The following is a 24,449-nucleotide window of genomic DNA, read 5'->3' as shown; positions in this document are numbered from 1 at the left end:
TGCAAAATCCAGCTTTCTTCTGGAGTGCCAAACCACACCATAATGAAGCTGGAACGTCCAAACCCCTAGGGCTATAACAAGTTCCCAGGATCTGAAAAGATGGATCTAAGCAAAAAAAAAACAGGCGACTGTCAGTGAAGCCCTGGGGATAGAACATTTCCAACCGTCTATGTGTTAAGACAGCCTCCTTCCTATGCCTAATGGAGCAAAAACACAAGTAGTAATTGGTGATTAAACTGGTCAAGGGCACAACGTCCATTGTCTTGAGTATCTTCTGCTGGAAATACATTGGCAAGCAGGAAACTCCCCCAACCTGAATGATGTAGCTTACTTATTAATTTTATTGTTACATTTCTAGCCCTCTGCAAGGAGATCAAGGAGCTCCCCCTCCCCATTTTATGCTCACAACTGCCCTACAAGGAAGATTAGGCTAAGAGATAGTGTCTGGCCTAAGGTCACCCAGTGAGTTTTGCAGCTGAGTGGGATTTGAACCCTGGTCTCCCAGGTTCTGCACAGGTGCATGAAAATGCAAATCAATGTGCGAAAGATTAGGGGAGGGGTAAGCAGGACAGCTAAATCTACATTGCTCAGAGATATTTGTGAAAGGTGTTGCCGGAGGAAATTGCAGCTAACCTTTGTGCACACAGACATTCGACCATATGGATTTCCCCCCTGCTGTAAGAACCATCCTGGACAGGGGCCAGGCCAGAGAGCCAGGGAGGCAGACAAGCACAGAGAGAAGCCATCATAAGGAAGGAAAAGAAAAACCTCAAGTACAACTGTGGGTACTTGTGATCTGCTCTGCCCAGTGCTGCAAAACTGAAGAGCAGGCACAGCCTGGTCCATCTTGATTCTCCGCTACTGAAGTGAAAGGACTGGCCACCTGCCATAGGGACATAGGAACAGTGGCGGACCTTGGAGTCTCAGATTTCAGTGGCACACTCTGTGACACCAAAATCCACCACCCTACCCTGCCTCTCGCCTTCCACTGGACTTCATAGCTGTGGCACCTGCTGTGGCATTCAAGAAGTTCTGCACCTGATGCAACCGAACCAGTCACAGTCCCCTAGATCTGCCTTTGATAGGAAGTGGCCTAATACCAAAACAGACCATGGGGTCAGTTGCCACTATTCATGATAGCCATGTTCTGCTTCCACAGTTTGGTGGCAGTAGGTTTCCAAATACCAGTGGGCTAGGAATAAGACATGGGGAAGCTGCTGTTGCACTTGGGTTCTGCTGGTGGGCTTCCCATAGGCATCTGTTTGGCCAGAAAGGGGAACAGAATGTTGGACTAGATGTTCAGCCTGATCCAGCAGGGCACTTTTCATTTTCTTACACTGACTGGCAGCAGCCCTTCATGGTTTCAGGCAGGAGACCCATTCCCAGCCCTTCCTGGAGACACCAGGGGTTTCATCCAGAACCTTCTGCATGCAAGGCATGTGCTACAGCTCTTCCACAGTGGTGCTGCGAGACTTGACAACATGCCTTCCAGGATCCCACCACCAGTACCAAACTCATCCCTGCCCTCCATTGTCCAAGTGACTTTGGGCCCCATGTGAGACCCACAGGCACTCTAGCGAATTAAAGATGTATGGTGGTATGGCTTGTCAAGAACTTCATTCTGGAAGCAGTACACCTACTATGAATAGTTTAACATCAACGCTATACAAGACAGACGACATGGGGACTACATTGGTAGCTCTGGTTACAAACTTAATTTGTTCTGGAGGTCCGTTTTTATCCTGAAACTGATATTAATCTGAGGTACCACATTACCTAATGGGGCCTCCTGCTGCCACCGCCACGTGATTTCTGTTCTCATCCTGAGGTAAAGTTCTTAACCCAAGGTACTACTTCTGTGTTAGTGGAGTCTGTAACCTGAAGTGTTTGTAACCCGAGGTATTTGTAACCTGAGGTACCACTGTACCACTGTGGCAGCTTCGTTTGGGGGGGCTCTCTAGGGGTTGTGGGGCCTTAGGCCTATGGCCAACAGACTAAATCTAGCAGCCCCACACCTGCCCAACCCAGAGGGCAGCACACAATTTACACAGGACAGATATAATTCACTTTCAATGTGGTTCTATGTGGTTTGGCTGCTTACTGCTAAATGTGTAATGCTAATGTGCTGAAACAAACTGATTAATGAATGAACTTTTGGCCAAGCATTGTGTGGTTTTGCGCTTGTTCAGTTGGAATTTAAATGGACCTGTGGCTACGGTAACTGGGCTGAGGAGAGCAATGCAGTGTTAAAATATCCATACCGAAAGAGTTCTCCATGGGCTTTTCTCTGAACAATCCTAGTGCCAACTTTGGAAGGTGATCCATTACAGTGAAGAGGACGTGGACCCACCAACTTTAGGCTGTGCTCAGGGAGCCCCCATCTGCCTATTTTTCTTTCCAGCCCAGGAGATGGCACTAAGCCTCTTCCTGAGTCTCAGTGTTCCCCCTTGTACTACTTGGAAGAAGGATGGGAACAAAACTAGAATTAGTTAACCACGCCTTTCATTGACTCTGGCGCCACCTACTGTTGTGCTCCCAATGGGAACCAATCATCATTGGCTGCTGCCTCTGAACAGCAGGAAGGTGTTTGAATTGGGGTGCGGGGAGGCTGACCCAGAGGGGCCAGCAAGTACCCAAGTGCCAAAACCGAGAGCAGTTTGAGAAGCCACTTAACATAAAATCAGGTGTTGAAAAGAGCTCATTCACTGAGAAGTTTAGTTGTGCAGTGATGCCTTTTTATGTTTTTGACGGCTACGCATTAACATGAAATATTTGTTGTATTTGAAAAGCTGCTACCTGGTAATACTCTTCATCCTTGTTGTTTATTAATTGCCAGTAAATACAACAGCAGCCTGCAGTTTGGAAGCCTGTTCCTGTCTGACGGCTAATGGGAATCCTAGCCTCAAACAGTGTAACTTTCATGCAAGTACTTCATTCCTTATACACAGATTTCTGCAATCTTATATATATATATATATATATATATATATATATGCAGGTTTTGGTGTCTTCGGGTGTCTTCCCGTGTAAGAGTCGGGGTGTCTGTGCGACGTTTCGACGAGGTCTCACTCGTCATCTTCAGGCTGGTGCTTTCGGCTTCTTGTTACTGGAAGTTCCTAGATTAGTGTGCCTTTTCTTCTTTTGTTCCTTAATTACTTGAGGGATATCTTGGGTGATTTCATGAGTGATATTCTGAATATCACTGGGTGGGTCATTAATTACTTGAGGGATATCTTGGGTGATTTCATGAGTGATATTCTGAATATCACTGGGTGGGTCATTAAGTGTAGATTAGATTGCTAAAGCTCTCGTGTCTTGACCTCTTGAGCTTGTGAAGAGTTTTTCTGAGAAGATGGCTGTGCTGCATTTAGTTATATATCAAAACAGCCTTCTGCACCAACCAAAAAATAGCCAATATCCTCAGAAACCCAAAAGACAAAATCCAGCTGGAAAACCAAGGGGTCTATGAAATACCCTGCAAAGTCTGCCCAGCCACGTACATTGGACAAACAAACAGACGAATAAATGCACGTATCGCAGAACACAAGAATGCCGTCAAAAAAGAAGAAAAAACTTCCTCTCTTTTCCAACACATGAAAGAAACAGGACACGAAATTAATTTTGCAGATTCCAAATTGCTCTTTAACATGGAACATCACCACAAGAGAATAATCATGGAAGCCATCGAGATAGAGAAACACCCTCACAACATGAACAAGCGTGACGACACGTCCCGCCTGCCAGACATCTGGAAATTAGCCCTCCCCACAAAAACCGACACCAGAACCAGAGGCACACAGAACGCCGTCACCAATCAACCACACCAGACCCAAACCCAGACCCTCTCCACAGACATATTACAGACTCCATCCAGCAACCAAACTATAGTGGCACCTCCGGATGCTGCACCCCCCTGCAATCCCTACACAGATCTGGCTGGCACAAGGCACAAAACCATAGCTCGCCCCTATACACGAAGCCAAGCCAGAGCACAACTAAATGCAGCACAGCCATCTTCTCAGAAAAACTCTTCACAAGCTCAAGAGGTCAAGACACGAGAGCTTTAGCAATCTAATCTACACTTAATGACCCACCCAGTGATATTCAGAATATCACTCATGAAATCACCCAAGATATCCCTCAAGTAATTAATGACCCACCCAGTGATATTCAGAATATCACTCATGAAATCACCCAAGATATCCCTCAAGTAATTAAGGAACAAAAGAAGAAAAGGCACACTAATCTAGGAACTTCCTCTCTACCCAGAACGTTGGAGGCTATACACCACACCCCTCAACAGTATTTATAGGAACTCAAACACCAGACTCTGCTCTGTTCCAGTAACTAGAAGCCGAAAGCACCAGCCTGAAGATGATGAGTGAGACCTCGTCGAAACGTCGCACAGACACCCCGACTCTTACACGGGAAGACACCCGAAGACACCAAAACCTGCATATATATATATATATATATATATATATATATATATATATATATATATAATTTGCTTTCGTAGATTTTCACGGGTACAGGAATGCAGGTTTTGGTGTCTTCGGGTGTCTTCCCGTGTAAGAGTCGGGGTGTCTGGGCGACGTTTCGACGAGGTCTCACTCGTCATCTTCAGGCTGGTGCTTTCGGCTTCTTGTTACTGGAACAGAGCAGAGTCTGGTGTTTGAGTTCCTATAAATACTGTTGAGGGGTGTGGTGTATAGCCTCCAACGTTCTGGGCAGAGAGGAAGTTCCTAGATTAGTGTGCCTTTTCTTCTTTTGTTCCTTAATTACTTGAGGGATATCTTGGGTGATTTCATGAGTGATATTCTGAATACCACTGGGTGGGTCATTAAGTGTAGATTAGTTGCTAAAGCTTTCGTGTCTTGACCTCTTGAGCTTGTGAAGAGTTTTTCTGAGAAGATGGCTGTGCTGCATTTAGTTGTGCTCTGGCTTGGCTTCGTGTATAGGGGCGAGCTGTGGTTTTGTGCCTTGTGCCAGCCAGATCTGTGTAGGGATTGCAGGGGGGTGCAGCATCCGGAGGTGCCACTATAGTTTGGCTACTGGATGGAGTCTGTAATATGTCTGTGGAGAGGGTCTGGGTTTGGGTCTGGTGTGGTTGATTGGTGACGGCGTTCTGTGTGCCTCTGGTTCTGGTGTCGGTTTTTGTGGGGAGGGCTAATTTCCAGATGTCTGGCAGGCGGGACGTGTCGTCACGCTTGTTCATGTTGTGAGGGTGTTTCTCTATCTCGATGGCTTCCATGATTATTCTCTTGTGGTGATGTTCCATGTTAAAGAGCAATTTGGAATCTGCAAAATTAATTTCGTGTCCTGTTTCTTTCATGTGTTGGAAAAGAGAGGAAGTTTTTTCTTCTTTTTTGACGGCATTCTTGTGTTCTGCGATACGTGCATTTATTCGTCTGTTTGTTTGTCCAATGTACGTGGCTGGGCAGACTTTGCAGGGTATTTCATAGACCCCTTGGTTTTCCAGCTGGATTTTGTCTTTTGGGTTTCTGAGGATATTGGCTATTTTTTGGTTGGTGCAGAAGGCTGTTTTGATATTGTGTTTATGGAGGATTTTGCTGATTTTGTCTGTAGTGCCCTTGATATAAGGAAGGAGGGCCATGCCATTGTTTTCTTCTGTGTCTTGGTTTTTGGGGGGTGTTTCTTTTTGGATTAGCTTCGTAACCCTGTTTTTCTGGTATCCATTGGCGATTAACACATTTGAGAGATTCTGTAACTCAGTTGTCAAGTGGTCTTTGTCAGCCAGGCGTTTGGTTCTGGAGATGAGAGTCTTGGCTACGGAGTTTATTTGTGCAGGGTGGTGGTGTGATTGTGCATGTAAGTAGCGGTTGGTGTGTGTTTTTTTCCGGTAGATAGTGTGTCCTAGGGAGCCATCAGGTTTTTTGTAGATTAGGACGTCAAGAAAGGGGAGTTGGTTGTTGTCTTCTATTTCCATAGTGAATTGTATTTTGGGGTGTAGGCTGTTGAGATGTGTGAGGAAGCTATCTAGTTTTTCTTTCCCGTGTGGCCAAATTACAAAGGTGTCGTCAACATATCTGAGCCAAAGTTTGGGTTTGTGTTCTGACTTGTCTAAAGCATTGGTTTCAAAGTGTTCCATGTACAAATTTGCTATGACCGGTGAGAGGGGTGATCCCATAGGTGCTCCTTCTATCTGTTTGTATCTTTGTCCATTGTGGATGAAGTACGTGTTGGTTAGGCAGTGGTTGGTCAGGTCCAGGATGTATTTGGGGGGGTTGTATTTGTTTTGAATGGCTGTCAAGGCTTCATTAATGGGCACTTGAGTGAAGAGAGATACAACATCGAAGCTCACAAGTAGGTCATCGGGATGTAGGTATTGTTTCTTTATTGTTTCTATGAACTGGAAGGAGTTAGTAACGTGTGAAGCGATGGATTCTGCATAGGGCTGAAGTTGCTTAGCGAGAAATTTAGCGAGATTTTGTAGAGGTGAGCCTATGGAGCTGACTATTGGTCTGAGTGGTGTTCCTTCTTTGTGTATCTTGGGGAGACCGTAGAGTTTGGGGCATCTGGATGATTTTTCTCTGGGGATGATTCTTAGCTGGATTTCTTCACTGATAGGAGAGGCTTTTATTTTGGATTTGGTGGTTTTTTCCAGATAGGTGGTGGGATCTGTTTTTATAGGTTGGTAGGTAGGGTCTTGGAGTAGATTTGATAGTTTTGCTTGGTAGTCCGATGTGTTCATCACAACAGTGGCGTTGCCTTTGTCTGCTGGGAGAATGATTATGTTGTTGTCTTTCCTCAGGTTGGTGAGTGCTTTCTGTTCTTCTTTGTGTAAATTGCTTCTGGGTGGTTTGCTGGAGCAGAGGATGTTGGTGACTTCAAGTCTGATTTTATTGGCTTCATCTGGGTCGATTTTGGTCAGGCTAGCTTCGACTCCGCATATGATGTTTTCCGTGGGGATGCGTCTCGGGGCGACTGCAAAGTTGAAACCTTTGGAGAGTACTTTGGTTTCAGTTGGGGTGAGGATCCTGTCTGATATGTTATGTACTGTTTGTTTCATGGGTTGTTGTGGAGGGTGGCTGGGCTTCTGGCGTTTCTCTAGTTTGTAGAGTTTGTTGGTGTGTCTGTCTGTCTTATGTGAGGTCTCAGTTTCAGCTCTCCAGACGGCTAGTTGTTTGCATTTGTCCCAGAGTGCAGGGTGGATTTTGTTACATAGTTTGAGGTGAAGAGTGAGCAGATCTTTGTTGGTTTGGTTTAGTAGGTATCTTTTCTTATGTATTTCGTTTCTGATTAGGGATAGTTCAGTTCGTTTCAGGATCCTTTCGGTAGCTGGGGTTTTAGAGTGGAATTTAAGTTGGAAGCATGTGGGAGTTAAGTTGTTGTCTCGGCAGTTGCGTAGGAACAGGAGATCACATAAGATGGTGGCTCTTCGGATTTCTAGTTTCTCGTAGGTTCTTGTCAGCTGGAAGGTTTCCTCCCCGTAGAGGTGAGATATTTGCTTTCGTAGATTTTCACGGGTACAGGAATGCAGGTTTTGGTGTCTTCGGGTGTCTTCCCGTGTAAGAGTCGGGGTGTCTGGGCGACGTTTCGACGAGGTCTCACTCGTCATCTTCAGGCTGGTGCTTTCGGCTTCTTGTTACTGGAACAGAGCAGAGTCTGGTGTTTGAGTTCCTATAAATACTGTTGAGGGGTGTGGTGTATAGCCTCCAACGTTCTGGGCAGAGAGGAAGTTCCTAGATTAGTGTGCCTTTTCTTCTTTTGTTCCTTAATTACTTGAGGGATATCTTGGGTGATTTCATGAGTGATATTCTGAATACCACTGGGTGGGTCATTAAGTGTAGATTAGTTGCTAAAGCTTTCGTGTCTTGACCTCTTGAGCTTGTGAAGAGTTTTTCTGAGAAGATGGCTGTGCTGCATTTAGTTGTGCTCTGGCTTGGCTTCGTGTATAGGGGCGAGCTGTGGTTTTGTGCCTTGTGCCAGCCAGATCTGTGTAGGGATTGCAGGGGGGTGCAGCATCCGGAGGTGCCACTATAGTTTGGCTACTGGATGGAGTCTGTAATATGTCTGTGGAGAGGGTCTGGGTTTGGGTCTGGTGTGGTTGATTGGTGACGGCGTTCTGTGTGCCTCTGGTTCTGGTGTCGGTTTTTGTGGGGAGGGCTAATTTCCAGATGTCTGGCAGGCGGGACGTGTCGTCACGCTTGTTCATGTTGTGAGGGTGTTTCTCTATCTCGATGGCTTCCATGATTATTCTCTTGTGGTGATGTTCCATGTTAAAGAGCAATTTGGAATCTGCAAAATTAATTTCGTGTCCTGTTTCTTTCATGTGTTGGAAAAGAGAGGAAGTTTTTTCTTCTTTTTTGACGGCATTCTTGTGTTCTGCGATACGTGCATTTATTCGTCTGTTTGTTTGTCCAATGTACGTGGCTGGGCAGACTTTGCAGGTAATTAAGGAACAAAAGAAGAAAAGGCACACTAATCTAGGAACTTCCTCTCTGCCCAGAACGTTGGAGGCTATACACCACACCCCTCAACAGTATTTATAGGAACTCAAACACCAGACTCTGCTCTGTTCCAGTAACAAGAAGCCGAAAGCACCAGCCTGAAGATGACGAGTGAGACCTCGTCGAAACGTCGCCCAGACACCCCGACTCTTACACGGGAAGACACCCGAAGACACCAAAACCTGCATATATATATATATATATATATATATATATATATATATATATATATATATAAAATATGCCCCTGACAAGAAAGACATCATTGCAGCACAAGACCTTGCTGCATCTTTCCTCTATGTTCCATTGTGTACATATGAGTGACTACATGTTAACACTGCAAAACTTACAAAATTCAATAATATCTGCCTGAGAACTTTTATGAATGAGAATCTACCACTACACATTCAGAAATGACAAACCTATATTGACACTTATAAGCTGTAAGGTAGGAAAGCTGCTCTCACCATCTCCACGTTTCAAAGCATAATCTCAAATGCCCGGGGGGGCGGGGGGGGTGACAACCAAGTACAGTGGTACCTCGAGTTACAGACGCTTCAGGTTACGTACGTTTCAGGTTACAGACTCCGCTAACCCAGAAATATTACCTTGGGTTAAGAACTTTGCTTCAGGATGAGAACAGAAATTGTGCAGCTGTGGCGCAGCGGCAGCAGGAGGCCCCATTAGCTAAAGTGGTGCTTCAGGTTAAGAACAGTTTCAAGTTAAGAACAGACCTCCAGAACGAATTAAGTTCTTAACCCGAGGTACCACTGTACCCCCTTGAAGGCAGCCCTGTATTGGGAGGTTTTCACTTCTTGATGTTTTTATTATGTTTTTAGATATGCTGTAAGCCTCCCAGAATGACTGGGGAAGCCCAGCCAGATGGGCGGGATATAAATAATAAAATTATTATTGAATAAAGATCCTTTACCTGTGTGGTCTTGGCTAAGGGTATCTTGGCTGCTGCTTCTGCTGCTGCTGTAAGAAGGCACTGGGGTGATAGACAGTGAAGCTGGGCAGGACAAAGGAGCAGATAAATCAATTTGTGGCTCGAAATGTTGGCACAAGCAAGTATCTTCATGAAACCAGAGAGGGAGATGGTGACCAACTTGAGAGGAGGGATTCTTCCAGTGAGAAAATCCAACTGCAAATTGACCAGCAGCATCATATCCTGAAAGTAAACAATGAATACATTTCTAATAAACATAAAGATATAGGACGAGCCTTACAGGATCAGACCAAAGCTTTCTCTTTCCAACAGTGGCTAGCCGAGTGCTCTGGGGAAGCCCATGAGCAGGAAATGGAAGCAGCAGGCATCTCCTATTGTCTTTCTGTGCTAGCCACACTTTTTCAGAAGCACTCTGTTCCCAGACATGGAAGTCCCATATACTTAACCATGATTATGTGACACGAACAACCAGCAACTTGATTTGAGCAGAAAGTCACACCAGTGGGAGGTTTCACTTTCACATACCTTCTAAACACATTAAGCACTCTTCCTTTAAGGCCTGTTGTTCAGGCTCGTAGACTTTATTCAGGTTGCCATCTATTCAGCTGTGTTCAAATATATGCAAAGCTGGAATTGCTACAATGAATTGAACTAAACAAATCCTCTCCGCATGGTGAAACAGTAGAATAAGCCATGCCTGGCCAGTTTTAAAATTATGATAAATGCGCTATTAAAATTACATGTGTTCCAACTACTAGAAACCAGTCTTCCAACATCAAGCACTGAAACAGTATCTAACAAAGGAGATCAAACTTTCTGATGTTGAGGGGTAGGTAATAAATGAATCTATTATCTTCATGTCTTTTAGCTTGCAAAATGTAGCTCATAATATCATTGCTAACAAAGTAGAATACATTGACTATTAAGAACACAGATAAGGTGTTTAGAGACATTTTACATATATGCCTAGACACCATGCAGATTCATGGGAGGGGGGCAGAGAACTAGACAGCCCATTTATTCGATGTTTATACTAAGTTTATATAAACTTAGTGTTTATCTAATGTTATATATAACGTTAGATAGCAGATGTTTTTATTAGCATGTATAGTTCTACTTAAAACTTCTTTAGGATATTAACAAAATGTTTCTAGCAAGCAGCCAAGCACTTTCCTCTTTTTTTCAGAACGCTGGTAAGTCCACAGCCTGGAAGTCTTAGCTGTCACAAGACGGACCTCAGCAAGGTGCGGTACAATTCATGACTGCGCATTATAGAAGGATAACCAAGGCACTTAAATTAAAACAAAATGTTCGTCTTTTCAGCTGAAGTAAAGAGAACTTTTATAAAGGGGGGGGGAAATACTATTGCATTCTGCAAATAAACAAACTAAGCATGTGTGTGTATGACTGTTGGCGTGAAATCTCATGCAATTTCTTACCCATTGTAATTTGGCTGATGCAACTGGTTCCAGTAGAAAGACTACTGCTGTCATAGGAAGTTTCGTTTTCTAAATAAGAAAAAGAAAATTTAAAGTTAGAAATGTCAGACAGAAACCCCTTCAGGGAGCCTTTGGCAACTGTGCTGCCTGGAGCTGATGGGAGTTATGAATCCCAAACATGCAGAGGAAACCAGGTTGCCAAAGGCTGCCTTCAGGTGTCAAAAACGGTTATAAACCACAGATTGCCTCTGTCACCCACTGCTATTTTAAGAGGCTATCAATGAAAGCTTCTCTCCTGTAGCTAATAAAAAGCTTCAGTGGTCAGTTTTGGGGGAACCACAGCATGTAGGGGAAGGGTTAAGCCCCTCTCCTTATGAACCCAATCCTGCTTTCTCCATCTCCTTACAAACCTCCTTTGCAAAGGCTCATTGTGATTCCTCACATATATTCCGAAGACATGCAACTCCCTAATGATGGAAAAATTTTCATATCCCTTTCATATCAATTATTTCTACATATACTGTCAAGATCACATTCGACTTCTATTTTCCAGCCTCAGTCCACCATAAGACATAAAAGTCTCCTGAAATCAAGAGAGAAAGAGCTGTGCTTTCTGCATTAGCTTATATACCATGTCTCTGCCAACCCATCACCATGCTTGGTTTCCCATCCTCCAGGTCACAGCATTAAAGCCATCATTTTGGAAAACAGTGGCTTGTTTCCCCCTCACCCATGCAAGGCACACCTACTTTAAATGTGGGGAAAGAGCAAAAACTATGTGATACCATTTACATAATTGCAGGAATTTTTTAAAAAAAGAAAATGATGAGGGGGCTGACATGGATTGGGATTTTGATGGGCGAAGTGCAGCCCCATCTCACTCTCCCACCCTTTCTGCAGTTTCTGCCCCCAAATGGCTATTGCTAACCAGCAAAGCAAAAAAATTAAGGGAATAAGGAAGGCAGCTCTTCAGATAAGCAAACCTCCAGAGCATATAGTGAGGTTTGGACAGAATACTTTAAGTGCAAATAAGTGACTTTTCAGATAGCAGCAACTGTGTGTATTTGTAATGGTCAGCAGTTATAATGGGTATATTACCCTGTGCCTTGTGGAACAACTTCAGGAGAAGAAAAGGCTAAAGAGTAAACCCTATACAAATCCAGGCAGTTGGATAGCGTCTTGTACACCTCTTTCCAGTAACTCCGGCAACCAAGCTGTTGCCAAATGTATTGCTCTGCTTTCCCACATCAGCAAGGCTGAGAGGGGGATATTGTTGTCCGGGCAGCCCTGGACCTCCATTCGCACTGCTTCACAGGCTTGCACCTTGGAGAGGTTACCTCGATGCCACTAACACAGCATAAACAACGCAGAAGGCATAAATTACACATTTATTCAAGAGCTGTAACTCTGTGCCCCCTGCTGGGGTCCCAATTTGGATTTTGTGGTGGGGGGCACATCACCTGCTATCTATATAAATAGGAAAGCTCCCATTCATACCAATGGATGTGCTGCAGCAGTTTCTGCAATAATTCCAACTGCTGAAGAATGCTTTTTGTGGAAACCCCTTAGATAAAAGGAAAGATTTTAAATTGTAAAGGAAAAAATCAAAGGCATCACTGTAATTAATAGCCATTATACCTATGTGCAGACTTGTTTCAGCTATTATCTCATGCCTAAGAAATATATCAATATACATTACTCTTAATCCATCAAACTGTGCCCATATTTGTGTGTCAGTGCGATGGGCAATAAATAATCTAAATTTGTTAACTAAAGAATGCTGCCTGTCCCAAGTTGATTTATGCACGCACACCTTCTGTATGTTCAGGTTGCTGACTAGCAGTATATCTAGCATGGCTGATTATAAGCGCTTGCCTGAAATAAATGCTGTTGCTTCTTCTTCTTTTGAAATAACAAAATATTCTCAGTTTTACAAAATTGACTAGCTTCTTAAAAACAAAACAAAACCATGCTTTATGCAGTCTCCATCTCTTAATTTGCTGCAGAGTGATTTAAAGCTCTCTTTCCAACACACAATCAGCACCCCAGCAGATCTCCTTGCAGTTATGAATGTTCCTCAGACTATATACACTAATAAATTATTAACAATCAGAAATGCAAAATAATAGGGCAAGTAACCCTATCCTGAACCGTAGACAGCAAAGCAAAATACAATGACAAAGGTGAGTGATATACGTTGCACGTTTAAAAATTAACTTTTAACTATGCTACCAGAGATGTAAATAAAATAAGGAGCCCCCAGACATATATGTTCAGAGCACTTCTACACATACAGAAGCACTACTGTATTCAATGGGCTTACTCCTAGGTAAGTGCACAGAATGCTGCTCATTGTTGCTATGAAATTCCCATGATTCTAGCATCTCACTGTATCCCTCTGAAACCCCCACATGTGGATGCAAAACTATAATTAATTCTTCCCACCTCAGTTAACTGAAGCGAGTCTATCTGTCATATCCATTCACAGAGACCCTCACGCTGAGGGGGTTTCAGAAAGGTACTCAATCAAGATAAGGTCCTACAAGTGGAGAGAGGTGGGGATCTTTCTTCCCACCGAAGCATGAAATACAATCTATCTAGCACAAAATTCCCCTAGGAAATATGTCCACAACGACCACACATCCACACAGGACTCATTTTCAGTAGCAAAATAAGGTAAGAGCTCCATTTGCTTCTCCCAGTTGCAACTAGTAACGCAGTAAGCTTGTTTCTATTTGTTTGCTTGTTTGTTTACCATATTCAGCTAGCGAAGCCATTCTGCTGACTTTCTTGGGGCTGTTGCCAGGGCTACAGAACATCGCCAGGTCTCTCTGAGATGTCTGCAGGTCATCCCCCTTTGCTGCCTTCTGGATAGGTCCCATTTTGCAGCACCTCTGGTCCCCTGGACGTCTACCTGGTTGGAGTTTCCTTGGTAGGTTCCAGTCTCTTTCTCCAAATGGCAAAGTACACAGGGGCCACATATTAAACAAAGAGCCTCTCCACTGAAAGTTCTCTCCTTCTCTCTCTTTCACTCAGAACTGCTTGGAACAACTGGAGGTATTTTCCTCTTTCAGCAAGCAAGGTAACGTGTGCCCTGCTTTCCTTTCACGTGATGCACCTGACTGCTGCTGCTGCTTCTCTGAGTCAGATCTTTTACAGCTCTCGGTAAGGTGCTCTGTTCTGGATTGGAGGGGATAGGAAAGCAAGCGGCTTAAATTGACAGGTAGATAAATAGATACAGATATATCTTTAAAAAGAACAAGAATCCCCAAGCAATATCCTCACTAAAAATATCTTCCCTTTAAGCAAACATGAACATACTGACATGGGGTTCCTCCAGATGACATGTTTAATGACCATTCATCCTGATTTGCTTGTGCAAATCTTACATGGATTTGCTTGTCTGGAGATTGTAAAACAATCAGCGTTCAATTCTGATTATATCCTTCTGATCTGTGGGGAAGTTATGCATTTTGCTGTCAATTGATTGCTACCCACACTTTCTAGTACATTTTCCCCATTACTTTCCTAACTGCAAAAAGACGAATTGTTGCACCAGAATGCTTTAATCCACTTCTTGCACAAACCTAAATTCTCAGTATGTGATTGAATCCTTCCTGGGAAAAGGTGACAATCTAGAAGTGACCCCCCCACACACCCCTACACCTAAAGAACAAATACAGAACATAGGCTTAACAATAAGCCATGCAAGCTGAATTTTTGTATAGATGCATAAGCTGCATACACACTGCTGTTTACTTTGCTCTTACCACTGTTTTGGGAAGTGGTATACACACGACGTCAGCTACAATCCATATCTGCCCTATCTTTATCCTGTCATTTCTTAGGAAACGTTGCCTTTTGACGCTCTTTTCCCCAAAGCAATCATTTGCAGATGTGAAATAGCTTTCACGGCATCCATGCTTTCACATCAGACATTATCCCAAACAAAATGGTTTCCAATGGAAGAGCTTTGTGTAGTCAAGTTAAGAGATATGGTAAGAACAGAAAAGGAGCCAATGGCTGATCTAGGCCAGCATCCTCTTCTTACAGTGGCCAACCAGAAACTTGCAAGCAGGACCTGAGCACAAAAACACTCTCGACTCCTGCAGTTTCCAGTAACTGGTAGTATTCAGAAGCATACTGCCTATGACTGTGGAGACAAAGCACAGCTTCTATCATAGCTAGTAGTCATTGACAGACATTATCCTCCATGAAGTTGTCTATTCATCTTTTAAAGCCACCCAAGTAGAATCACAGAGTTGAACCTTGTAGTCCAACCCTCTCTGCTCAATGCAAGGAATCCAGAGCTAGCACATCCCCAACTGAAATTTCCCTCTAGAGACTTTGTCCCATTGTTGAGTAATGCCAAGGAATGTAGATATATCTGTGATGTAATGGAATGGAAATGTGAAAAGTCATACACCAAGCAGATTAAAAATGATCTTATATGGTTCTCATTTAAACTTTCTTTTCATTGCACACATAAACACTCATCACCAAGTACATAAATTTCCAAAGCAGTAAAGCTGTTATTCTATTACAGTTAGCAAAACACTGCATTCTCCATTTATATTGTTTGATTCCATTTTTAAAAGATCTATTTTTGCAAAACATCTATTTGAAAGCTTCTGTTCTTTTATTGGCTAGGAAGCAGCTGCTAAGTGACCTGAATAGAGAAAACAATTGGGTTTTATGACAATTTTTTCAAGCAAGTCAGTAAGATGAATTCTGTTTCTTCCCCGTATGACATTCCAACTGACTTTTTCTTACTGCTTTTAATGAATAAATACTTTACAGGTGCACATCTATATACCTTATGGAACACATCTGCCATTGCATTCTATTATGAACATGGGAAGTTCTACAAAATATCTCAAGACCTTATGGATACATACATTCAACACAGTAAAGTAACTTATATTTTCAGATCACTCCCCTACAAAATATAGCACAGTTCTACACATCCAGAGTGCAGTTTCATTTCATCCAGGAATGTAGAACCTGCGGCTTTTTATATGTTATTAGATTACAACTCTCATCATCCCCAATCATTCACTGTGCTGCCTGGGGCTGATGCGAGTTACAGGCCAACTATGAAGGGAAGTAGGTCTGCTGCAAAGAGACTATTGGAAGACAGAGAAAGCGAAGAGAAAACAATAAAATGGGTCTGGCCCCCAACTCCAGAGATGAGTCAGTAAGAGGGAAAAGAAGAAAGGACAAGTAGAAGCCATTGCTCAGGTAGTATAAAAAAAGGGTGAGAAACTATAGCTGTCAACTTACAGATTTGAAAATAAGGGACCGGCAGCCTCGAAAATAAGGGATCAGCAGCCAAAATAAGGGATTTTAGTCAACCAGCAGCCAAACGAAGCCTCAATCGGTGGTTCCCACAGCGCAGCAACCCAGCAAAGGGGATGCAGCAAGGAAAACCACCATCACCTCTCTGCTGGGAAGCGCTGAGCAAAGGCAACACGGCCGATTTGATCGGCACAAGGCATGCAAGCTCCACCCCCAGTTGTTCTTAGACTCCTTATTGGGTGAGCAACGCAGCCAAGCAACACAGTTGGAGCCTCCCTCCTCCCTGGCCGGCAGGGAGGGAGGGAGAGGAGCTGCTTCCTTTGAAACCCAGGAAATTTAAGGGACATCATCAATAAGGGACAGCAGCGGGACACGGCGCTGGGATAAGGGACTTTCCCGCCAAATAAGGGACGGTTGACAGCTATGTGAGAAACTGAACTGCCCAGAGACGATAAGTAAAAACAAACAAGAAGTACAAGCCTCCCCACCAGCTGATTCTCTGGAGGTAAGAGACCACCAGAGGGCAGTGCTTCTTTTCTTTAAAAAAAATGATTAAGGGTACTCTCATTTTGACTCAAGAAAATCACCATTTTATAGTTCAAATGGGGGAAAATAAATACAGTAAATGGACAAAAGTACAAAGATTCACAAAATGTTTAGGGGTATGCGTACCCCTGTGTCTCCCCAGAAAAAAAGAACTAGCTCCAGTTTCCGAGGACTCCAGGCACCTTAGGAGCTGGCAGAGATATTCACCAAAGCCAACAGGAGGAAGGCTATAGTCAGAGGGCTCCATCATAATCAGAGATACCTTCATGCCCTGCTTGTGACGTTGCCAGAGGCATCTGGCTGGCTAGCTACTGTCAGAAACAGAATGCTGATCTGGATAGACCGTGGATGGGTTTGGGTAAAAATGAGTGAGATTTACACTTGCAACAAGGTTCCTTTTGACATTTAGTAGTATTGCTTCATTGGACTCCACACTTTTACATACAGTGTTTTCATCCCATCCAAAACAGTCTGAGTACAAGTAATGGCAGGTGGTGGCACAGAAGTATCAGTGAATGAGACACTTGAAGGTTCTAGTTTTGACAAATCTTTTGAGGACAGGAGCTCTGCGACTGCCACAGCCTCCAAGAATTCCCAGTGTAAGAGGCAAGGAATCTCAAACTGGAATGCTAGCAACAGGACCCAGACATCTCAGACTAGGTACACATTAGTGGCTTGAAATTCAGCAAGGCCCTTTCCCCTCACTGCATTTCACGTTGTATTTGCACCTTGCTAATACCGTATTGGCCTGTATATAAGCCTCACTTTTTCCCCAAATTCCGACCGTGAAAAGGTAAAGTGCGGCTTAAATTCATGACCTTACAAAATTTGCTTTTACGATATCACGGCTGAAACAGACATACAGTAAAACGGAATGGGTGTGAATGCCTGCGGAATTTTATGGGAGCTGCTTATATTCAGGTATTGTCTTTTTTTCTCCCCCCTCCCCTTGAATTTTAAAGGTGCAGCTTATATTTGGGTGTGGCTTATATTCGGGCCAGTACGGTAGGTAAAAGGTAAAGGACCCCATGATGGTTAAGTCCAGTCAAAGGTGACTTGGGAGTGGCAGCACTCATTTCGTTTCAGGTTGAGGGAGCCGGCGTTTGTCCACAGACAGCTTTCTGGGTCATGTGGCCAGCATGACTAAACCGCTTCTGGTGCAACGGGACACAGTGATGGAAGCCAGAGCACACGGAAACACTGTTTACCTTCCCACCGCAGCAGTACCTATTTATCTACTTGAACTGGCGTGTTTTCGAACTGCTAGGTTGGCAAGAGCTGGGACAGAGCAACAGGAGCCCACTCCGTCGTGGGGATTCAAACCACCTTGTGATCGGCATGCCCAAGAGGCTCAGTGGTTTAGACCACAGCGCCATCCGCGTTCTATGGTGCACCTTGCTAACACACCAGAGATGAGGCAGTGATGTCTTCTTCCATTATCTGCTTGGTTTCCCTGTACCTGCCCCCTCAAACCCCCTCCTATTCATGAAGCTGTCATCTGCACATGCACAAGGCTGTCTCAAATGTACACACCTCAGTTTAAGTGCAAAGTGAATGTGGATTGTGTTTTCAAATAAGAGGAAACTGGAAACACATCAGACAGCAGAAACTACAGGATAGATATGGATAGTGGCTATCCTCATGTGAACATGGTTTCAAACACCAGCCATGAGGGCAGGGGAGCCAGAGTAAATGGTAATATGTTCACAGAAAACTTCCCAAGACAATTTGACAGCAGAAAAAGCTGCTGTCTGCTATGCTGCAGCGACACCATTGCAGAGAACCAGAAGGTGGTACTGCAACTGTCAGCTTATCACAGGACAAGAGACAGATATAGTTCCACTTTGACCTATAATGCTGCTGCCAGATCTAGAATGGCCCCGCAGGCTAAGCAACTATTATCATGACTGTTTATTATTATTTACTGTATTTATATAGGCAACTCAATTAACATAGGCTCTCTTGGCTGAAAGAAATATAAGATGCTGATATTAATGCAAGTCCCCAAAAATAAAGGGCGACATGAAAACTGCTATTGTTATGCCACAGAAAGAAAGAGGCAAAACCAGTTAAGAGCCTATATTTGAAGGTCACAATTTTTTCCCAAAAGCCTAAAAGAATAAAAAGGTGTTCATTCATGCGGCACAAAAAGGCAGGGTGTCTTTTCTGCAGTTAGGGTGCCACCACTGAGAATTGGGTGTTCATCTGACAGGCACAAAAAAACAAGCCCTTAGTATCACTGGCCGCTCATGTAGAATACTCTGCCAATACAGATTCAACAGGTGCCTTCTGTTTCAACTTTTAAATGCCTGCTGAAAACTATCCTATTCCCTCAGGCTTATGAAGGCAAATAAAAAGACGCCTTTCCTTAATTTTTAACCGAATTCAGAGTTTAACCTTTAAATATGGATTTTATTGGATGGTTGTAAATTGCTCTGATATTTTTTAATGAATAAATATATTTATTTAATTTATTTAATGAATTTATTTCATTTATTTAATGAATAAATATAAATCTTACACATTACCTCCTCTATTGCCCCATCTACTCGGGCTTTAGAGATGCATTGCTGCAAATTATACCCAACTCTATAACCAATCCTGAAGATAGAGTAAACTTTTTGTTAGTTGATGCAAACCCACGTATTACCCATGTGGTAGCGGTTTTTGTGATGAAGGCCATGAAAGCCAGGGAAAGATTTATGGATGACAATGTAAAGACCCCTTCATCGTCTGTTTAACACATTGCTTGTTTTCCCTCTCTCTCTATTTTGTGGGATGAAGGTTTTGTTGGCATAGTATGTAATGAATTTTAATATTTTTAACTATTGTTGTGTTGATGTTTGTGTACAGGCATGTCCTCACAATAAACGGATTTGTTGTTGTTGTATAAATAATAAATAAAGAACCTCTCTCTTGCCCCCTCTTCACCTCTTGTTGCTCAGGCAGAAGCGGAGCTGCAATCTCCCTAGCTTGACCACTTGTCTTTCTCCAGATCATAATTCCTGGCAGTGAGAACACACCAGTCTCTACCAAACTCACATCATGCTCTTGCACATTTTAAAAGCAGTGGCTCTATTGCTTGCAGTGGCCAATTCGAGAAGAATCAAAATGCTGGCCCCACATGCCTGATATCAGGTGCACTTAAAGCACAAAGGTCTACATCCTACCCAAATCAATGCAAAATCCCCACTTTCTTTAAGATTGCACCCAGGTCTAATATCAGGAGACAATGAGGAAGCCAAAACTGCTTAGCATGCTTTCTAAAAACTTGCTGCGCTCGTTGCTCAGTTTTGACAGCAGCAATAAATACTTTCAAGGTACTTCAAAGGCTCAATTTCATAGCGCGTACACAAATACACATAATTTATTATGGTCCTGTTTCACGGGTTCTTGTAGAATGCTGGACTCAGCAGAACTGAGCTGCTATTAGACATACTATTCATCAGAATGACACTTCACAATAATTAGGTTTTTCCAGCTGCAATCACGTTGGCCCATACAATGGACTTCACAGCATCTGTATTTTTGAAGGGTAAACAACAACGACCACAGTTCTTGTAACCTACGATCCATAAATAGCTATTTAAAACGAAACACTTTATGCACAATGTAATATTGAATCAATACTTTTATTGGCATTTCTAAAGCAACTAGTGGCACCTGCCCTGTGGAACACCCTCCCACCAGATGTCAAAGAGAACAACAACTACCAGACTTTTAGAAGACATCTGAGGGCAGCCCTGTTTAGGGAAGCTTTTAATGTTTGATGCATTACAATATTTTAATATTTTGTTGGAAGCTGCCCAGAGTGGCTGGGGAAGCCCAGTCAGATGGGCAAGGTATAAATATATTATTATTATTATTATTATTATTATTATTATTATTATTAACCACTTTTAAAACTATGAAATCATAGAAGGGTCATCTAGTTCAACCCCCTGCAATGCAGGAATCTTGGCACACAGTCACCCATCCAATTTGAACCAATACTGGACCCTGCTTGGTTTTATAAATGTGCTATCCATTTTGTTGCAAATAACACAAAATGAATGCCTTGAACTGTACAAAAAAGCCAAATTAATAAAAGGATCACAGCCCAAACAACAGCAATGATTTGTATTATTGGAGTAGCTCCAAAAACACAGCACCTTCAACTGGGGTCAGGGACTAATGATCTGCATGGAGCTTCCCTCTCATTTGACATACTGAGCTACAGATGGTGGCCTTCGCTGTGGAAAAAACTTCAGGTCCTGGACTGACTCCCGTATTTCATGAAGTGGGTGACAAGCAAAACTAGGATTTCAAAGAGGATGCTAAAAATACACATTGCGGTTGTCAAGAGAGGATGTAATTAAGGTATGAACTGATGTGCTAAGATTGCTAGCTCTTTTCTCTCGAATTGCCATTCTTTGTTCATATATGAAGTACATCCAGATGATGCCATTGTCAAGTTGTTGCAGACTAATCTGTTTAGCTGTCCCTTGTTTTTTTCAGACTTTGCATGGCAGGGCGGATGGACTGGGGATTAGTTTTGCAAAATACCTGTATTGCAGCATCAGCTTGCAGGGACCCTGTTGCTTTAACTAAAGCACTTCCTGACTGCAGATTAAATTCATTTTATTGTTTCCAGTTGCTCTGCTATTTGCCCTTTTGACTGGCCTCTCTGAATTGCCCCAAAATTAGTTTCTGCGTGACTGGAGGGGGAGGGGCTTTAACTACCAACTATTACTCCTCCTACTAGCAAAACAGCTATTTGTATTTATAATAGTCAAGTTAAATAGGAAGTGTTTAATTACTAAGCCAGGATGAATTTTAACTTCCTATACTGTATTGTGAAAGGCAATCAGTCTCACAATCACAAATCTCTATTTCTCCATCTCCATACTTTGTGGTCTATACTTCAGATGAATAAGAGGATATAAAGCATATAGGAAAGAGGAAAGTAGGGTGTGCGCTTTCATGTTGCAAAGGACTTAACATTGAAGCCAGTTATTTATTTATTTTCTCTACCAAATTTCCTAAAATAGGAATATGACAATACAGTGGTACCTCAGGTTAAGAACTTAATTTGTTCTGGAGGTCTGTTCTTAACCTGAAACTGTTCTTAACCTGAAGCACCACTTTAGCTAATGGGGCCTCCTGCTGCAGCTGCACGATTTCTGTTCTCATCCTGAAGCAAAGTTCTTAACCTGAGGTAATATTTCTGGGTTAGCGGAGTCTGTAACCTGAAGTGTATGTAACCCATGGTACCACTGTAATAGTTTAGCATAAAGGATATATTTAACCTGCAATCCAGCCACTTGGGCATAAGTACCACTGAAATCCAAAGGATTTCCTGCCAAGTAGACATGTATAGGATTGCAGTGTTCACACACTGATTTCTGAAGACAATAAAGATGTAGGAAAATCATATTACTTCAGTGACATATTTCTAAGTTCTCCACTAGAGGTCCCCAAAGTACAGATAAACTTTCAAAAGGGAGAAGTAAAAGCGTAAGCTCATTGCACATACCAGTTCCTTACTTTACCTCATGCAAAAATCCACAGGCAGGGAGGCCTAAGTGCTGAAAAGCTTATGGTGCAAAGCAGGAAAGCAGGGCTGGGGAGAGGGGAGCATGACAGGGCAATAAGAGGACCAGATAGAGGCCCAGGTGACCACATTTAGCCCTAATGCTCCCCACACATCCAAGGTCCTGATTAATTCTCCCAGACTCCGCCCCTTCCTTAAGGAACGGAAGACCTTAAAATGGCAGTAGTTTTACCTGGGCCTAGCATTCCACCTCCTCTCAGATACAGTGGTACCTTGGTTCTCAAACTTAATCCATTCTGGGAGTCCGTTTGACTCCCAAAACTGTTTGAAAACCAAGACGTGGCTTCCGATTGGCTGCAGGAGCTTCCTGCACTCAATTAGAAGCCACATCAGATATTTGGCTTCCGAAAAACGTTTGCAAACCAGAACACTTACTTCCTGAGCCGATTTGTTTGGCAACTAAGCCGTTTGAGAACTGTTCTTAAATAGAAAATAATAATCCAAATTAGGTTAAATTCATAGACTAACTGCCCAACACTAAACACAATATATGAAACAGCTGATTTCCATGTACATCAGGGTATTTAAGGTGGGAACGCAAGGCTACTTCCAGATCAACTGTCTTGTATATTTCAGAATATCTTGACAGATTGTGATCTAATTCTGAATGGTTTGGGAGGGTCTGGGGAAAAAATCAGGAACAAAATTCCTGTTTTGAGGGGAGGATCAGGTGACATGGTATACATGTTTAGCCCATTTCAGTGGCTGGCATGGCTAAATATTCCATCCTAAAGTACTGGGGTTATTGGCATCCATTCTCTCCCCGCCCCCCACTGGGCTTTCTTTTTCACCATGAAAAACATGATTTCTTGCATTGTTTCTTGCATACTTTAATCATATTATACAAGTATACTGTAAAATTCAGCTGTTCCTTGAGGGTGGGTGAGTGCAGCAAGAACACAGGAAGCTTTTTAGTGTGTCCATGACCATATAATGAATTGATTGGAAGCTGCCTTATATGTAGTCAGACCGTCAGTCCACCTAGTTTGGTGACTGAATGGCAGAGACTCGTCAGGATTTTGAACAGTGCTCTCTCTCCCAGCCTTACCTGGAGATGTCAGGATTTGAATCAGGGACCTTCTTCAAAGAAAACAGATGCTCTGCTGAACTAAAGACCTTCCCCTTAGCTATACAAGGGGATGTTCCCATTGCCTTCGGTAGTGGCAAATATATCTATATACACAAAGGGATGAAGGTGACCCAATCAAACTGTACTAGGCAGCCAGTGTGACATAGTGGCAAGTGTTAAACAGGGAGATCCAGGTTCAAATCTGCACTTAGCCATGAGAGTCGCCACATGATGATGGAACAGTAACCTCCTTTCAGCTTAGATAAAGCTGATAGATAGATAGATAGATAGATAGATAGATAGATAGATAGAGATAGAGTGGTGCCTCGCAAGACGAAATTAATCCGTTCCGTGAGTCTCTTCGTCTAGCGGTTTTTTCGTCTTGCGAAGCAACCCTATTAGCGGCTTAGCAGCTATTAAAGGCTTAGCGGCTATTAAAGGCTTAGCGGATTAGCAGCTAAAAGGCTATTAGCGGCTTAGCAGCTTAGAAAAGGGGGGGAGCGGGAAAAAATCGGAACACTCGCAAGACGTTTTCGTCTTGCAAAGCAAGCCCATAGGGAAAATCGTCTTGCAAAGCAGCTAGAAAACGGAAAACCCTTTCGTCTAGCGGGTTTTCCGTCTTGCGAGGCATTCGTCTTGCGGAGCACCACTGTATATAGGAAGATAGATAGATAGATAGATAGATAGATAGATAGATAGATAGATAGATAGATAGATAATCTTACAGGGCTGCGGTGAAGATAAAATGGGGTGGACTTTGTAGCCAATGTGAATTCCTCAGGAGAAGGGAAAAATAAAAATGTAGAAAGACATTTGTTAAAGACCATTTCTGGACGAGCTTCCACACACACATTAGAACTCGCATGGATCGTGGAATTGTAGAGTTGGAAGGGACCACGAGGGTCATCTAGGTCAAACCCCCCCCCTGAAATGCAGGAATCTTTTTGCCCAATGTGGGGCTTGAACCCTTGACTGAGATTAAGAGTCTCATGTTCTGCCAGCTGAACTGTCACATGAGCTTTCCATCTTTCCCAAACTTTCAGAGACAGCTCCATAGAGCATACACAAGCCTCAAACACCG

General features: G+C 43.0%; 1 protein-coding gene across 7 annotated transcripts in view; it reads right to left on the bottom strand.

Moving 5' to 3' along the window:
• Positions 1 to 22,349, bottom strand: part of ANO4 (anoctamin 4) — a 145,890-nt gene extending 123,541 nt beyond the window's left edge. For 3 of the 7 annotated variants that reach the window (XM_082238631.1, XM_082238636.1, XM_082238637.1), the window contains exons 1-4: positions 22,238 to 22,341; positions 13,618 to 14,042; positions 10,863 to 10,931; positions 9,406 to 9,645 (exon numbers count right to left, since the gene is read on the bottom strand). In XM_082238631.1, the coding sequence (XP_082094757.1) occupies positions 9,406 to 9,645; positions 10,863 to 10,931; positions 13,618 to 13,843 (535 nt within the window). In that variant the 5' untranslated portion in view covers positions 13,844 to 14,042; positions 22,238 to 22,341. The other 4 variants (XM_082238633.1, XM_082238634.1, XM_082238635.1 and 1 more) reach the window with 4 other exon arrangements.
• Positions 22,350 to 24,449: the final 2,100 nt, after the last annotated feature.

Source organism: Podarcis vaucheri (assembly GCF_965113315.1).
Source record: "Podarcis vaucheri genome assembly, chromosome: 10".
NCBI lineage: Eukaryota > Metazoa > Chordata > Lepidosauria > Squamata > Lacertidae > Podarcis > Podarcis vaucheri.
This window is presented reverse-complemented; position numbering and strand designations above follow the sequence as displayed.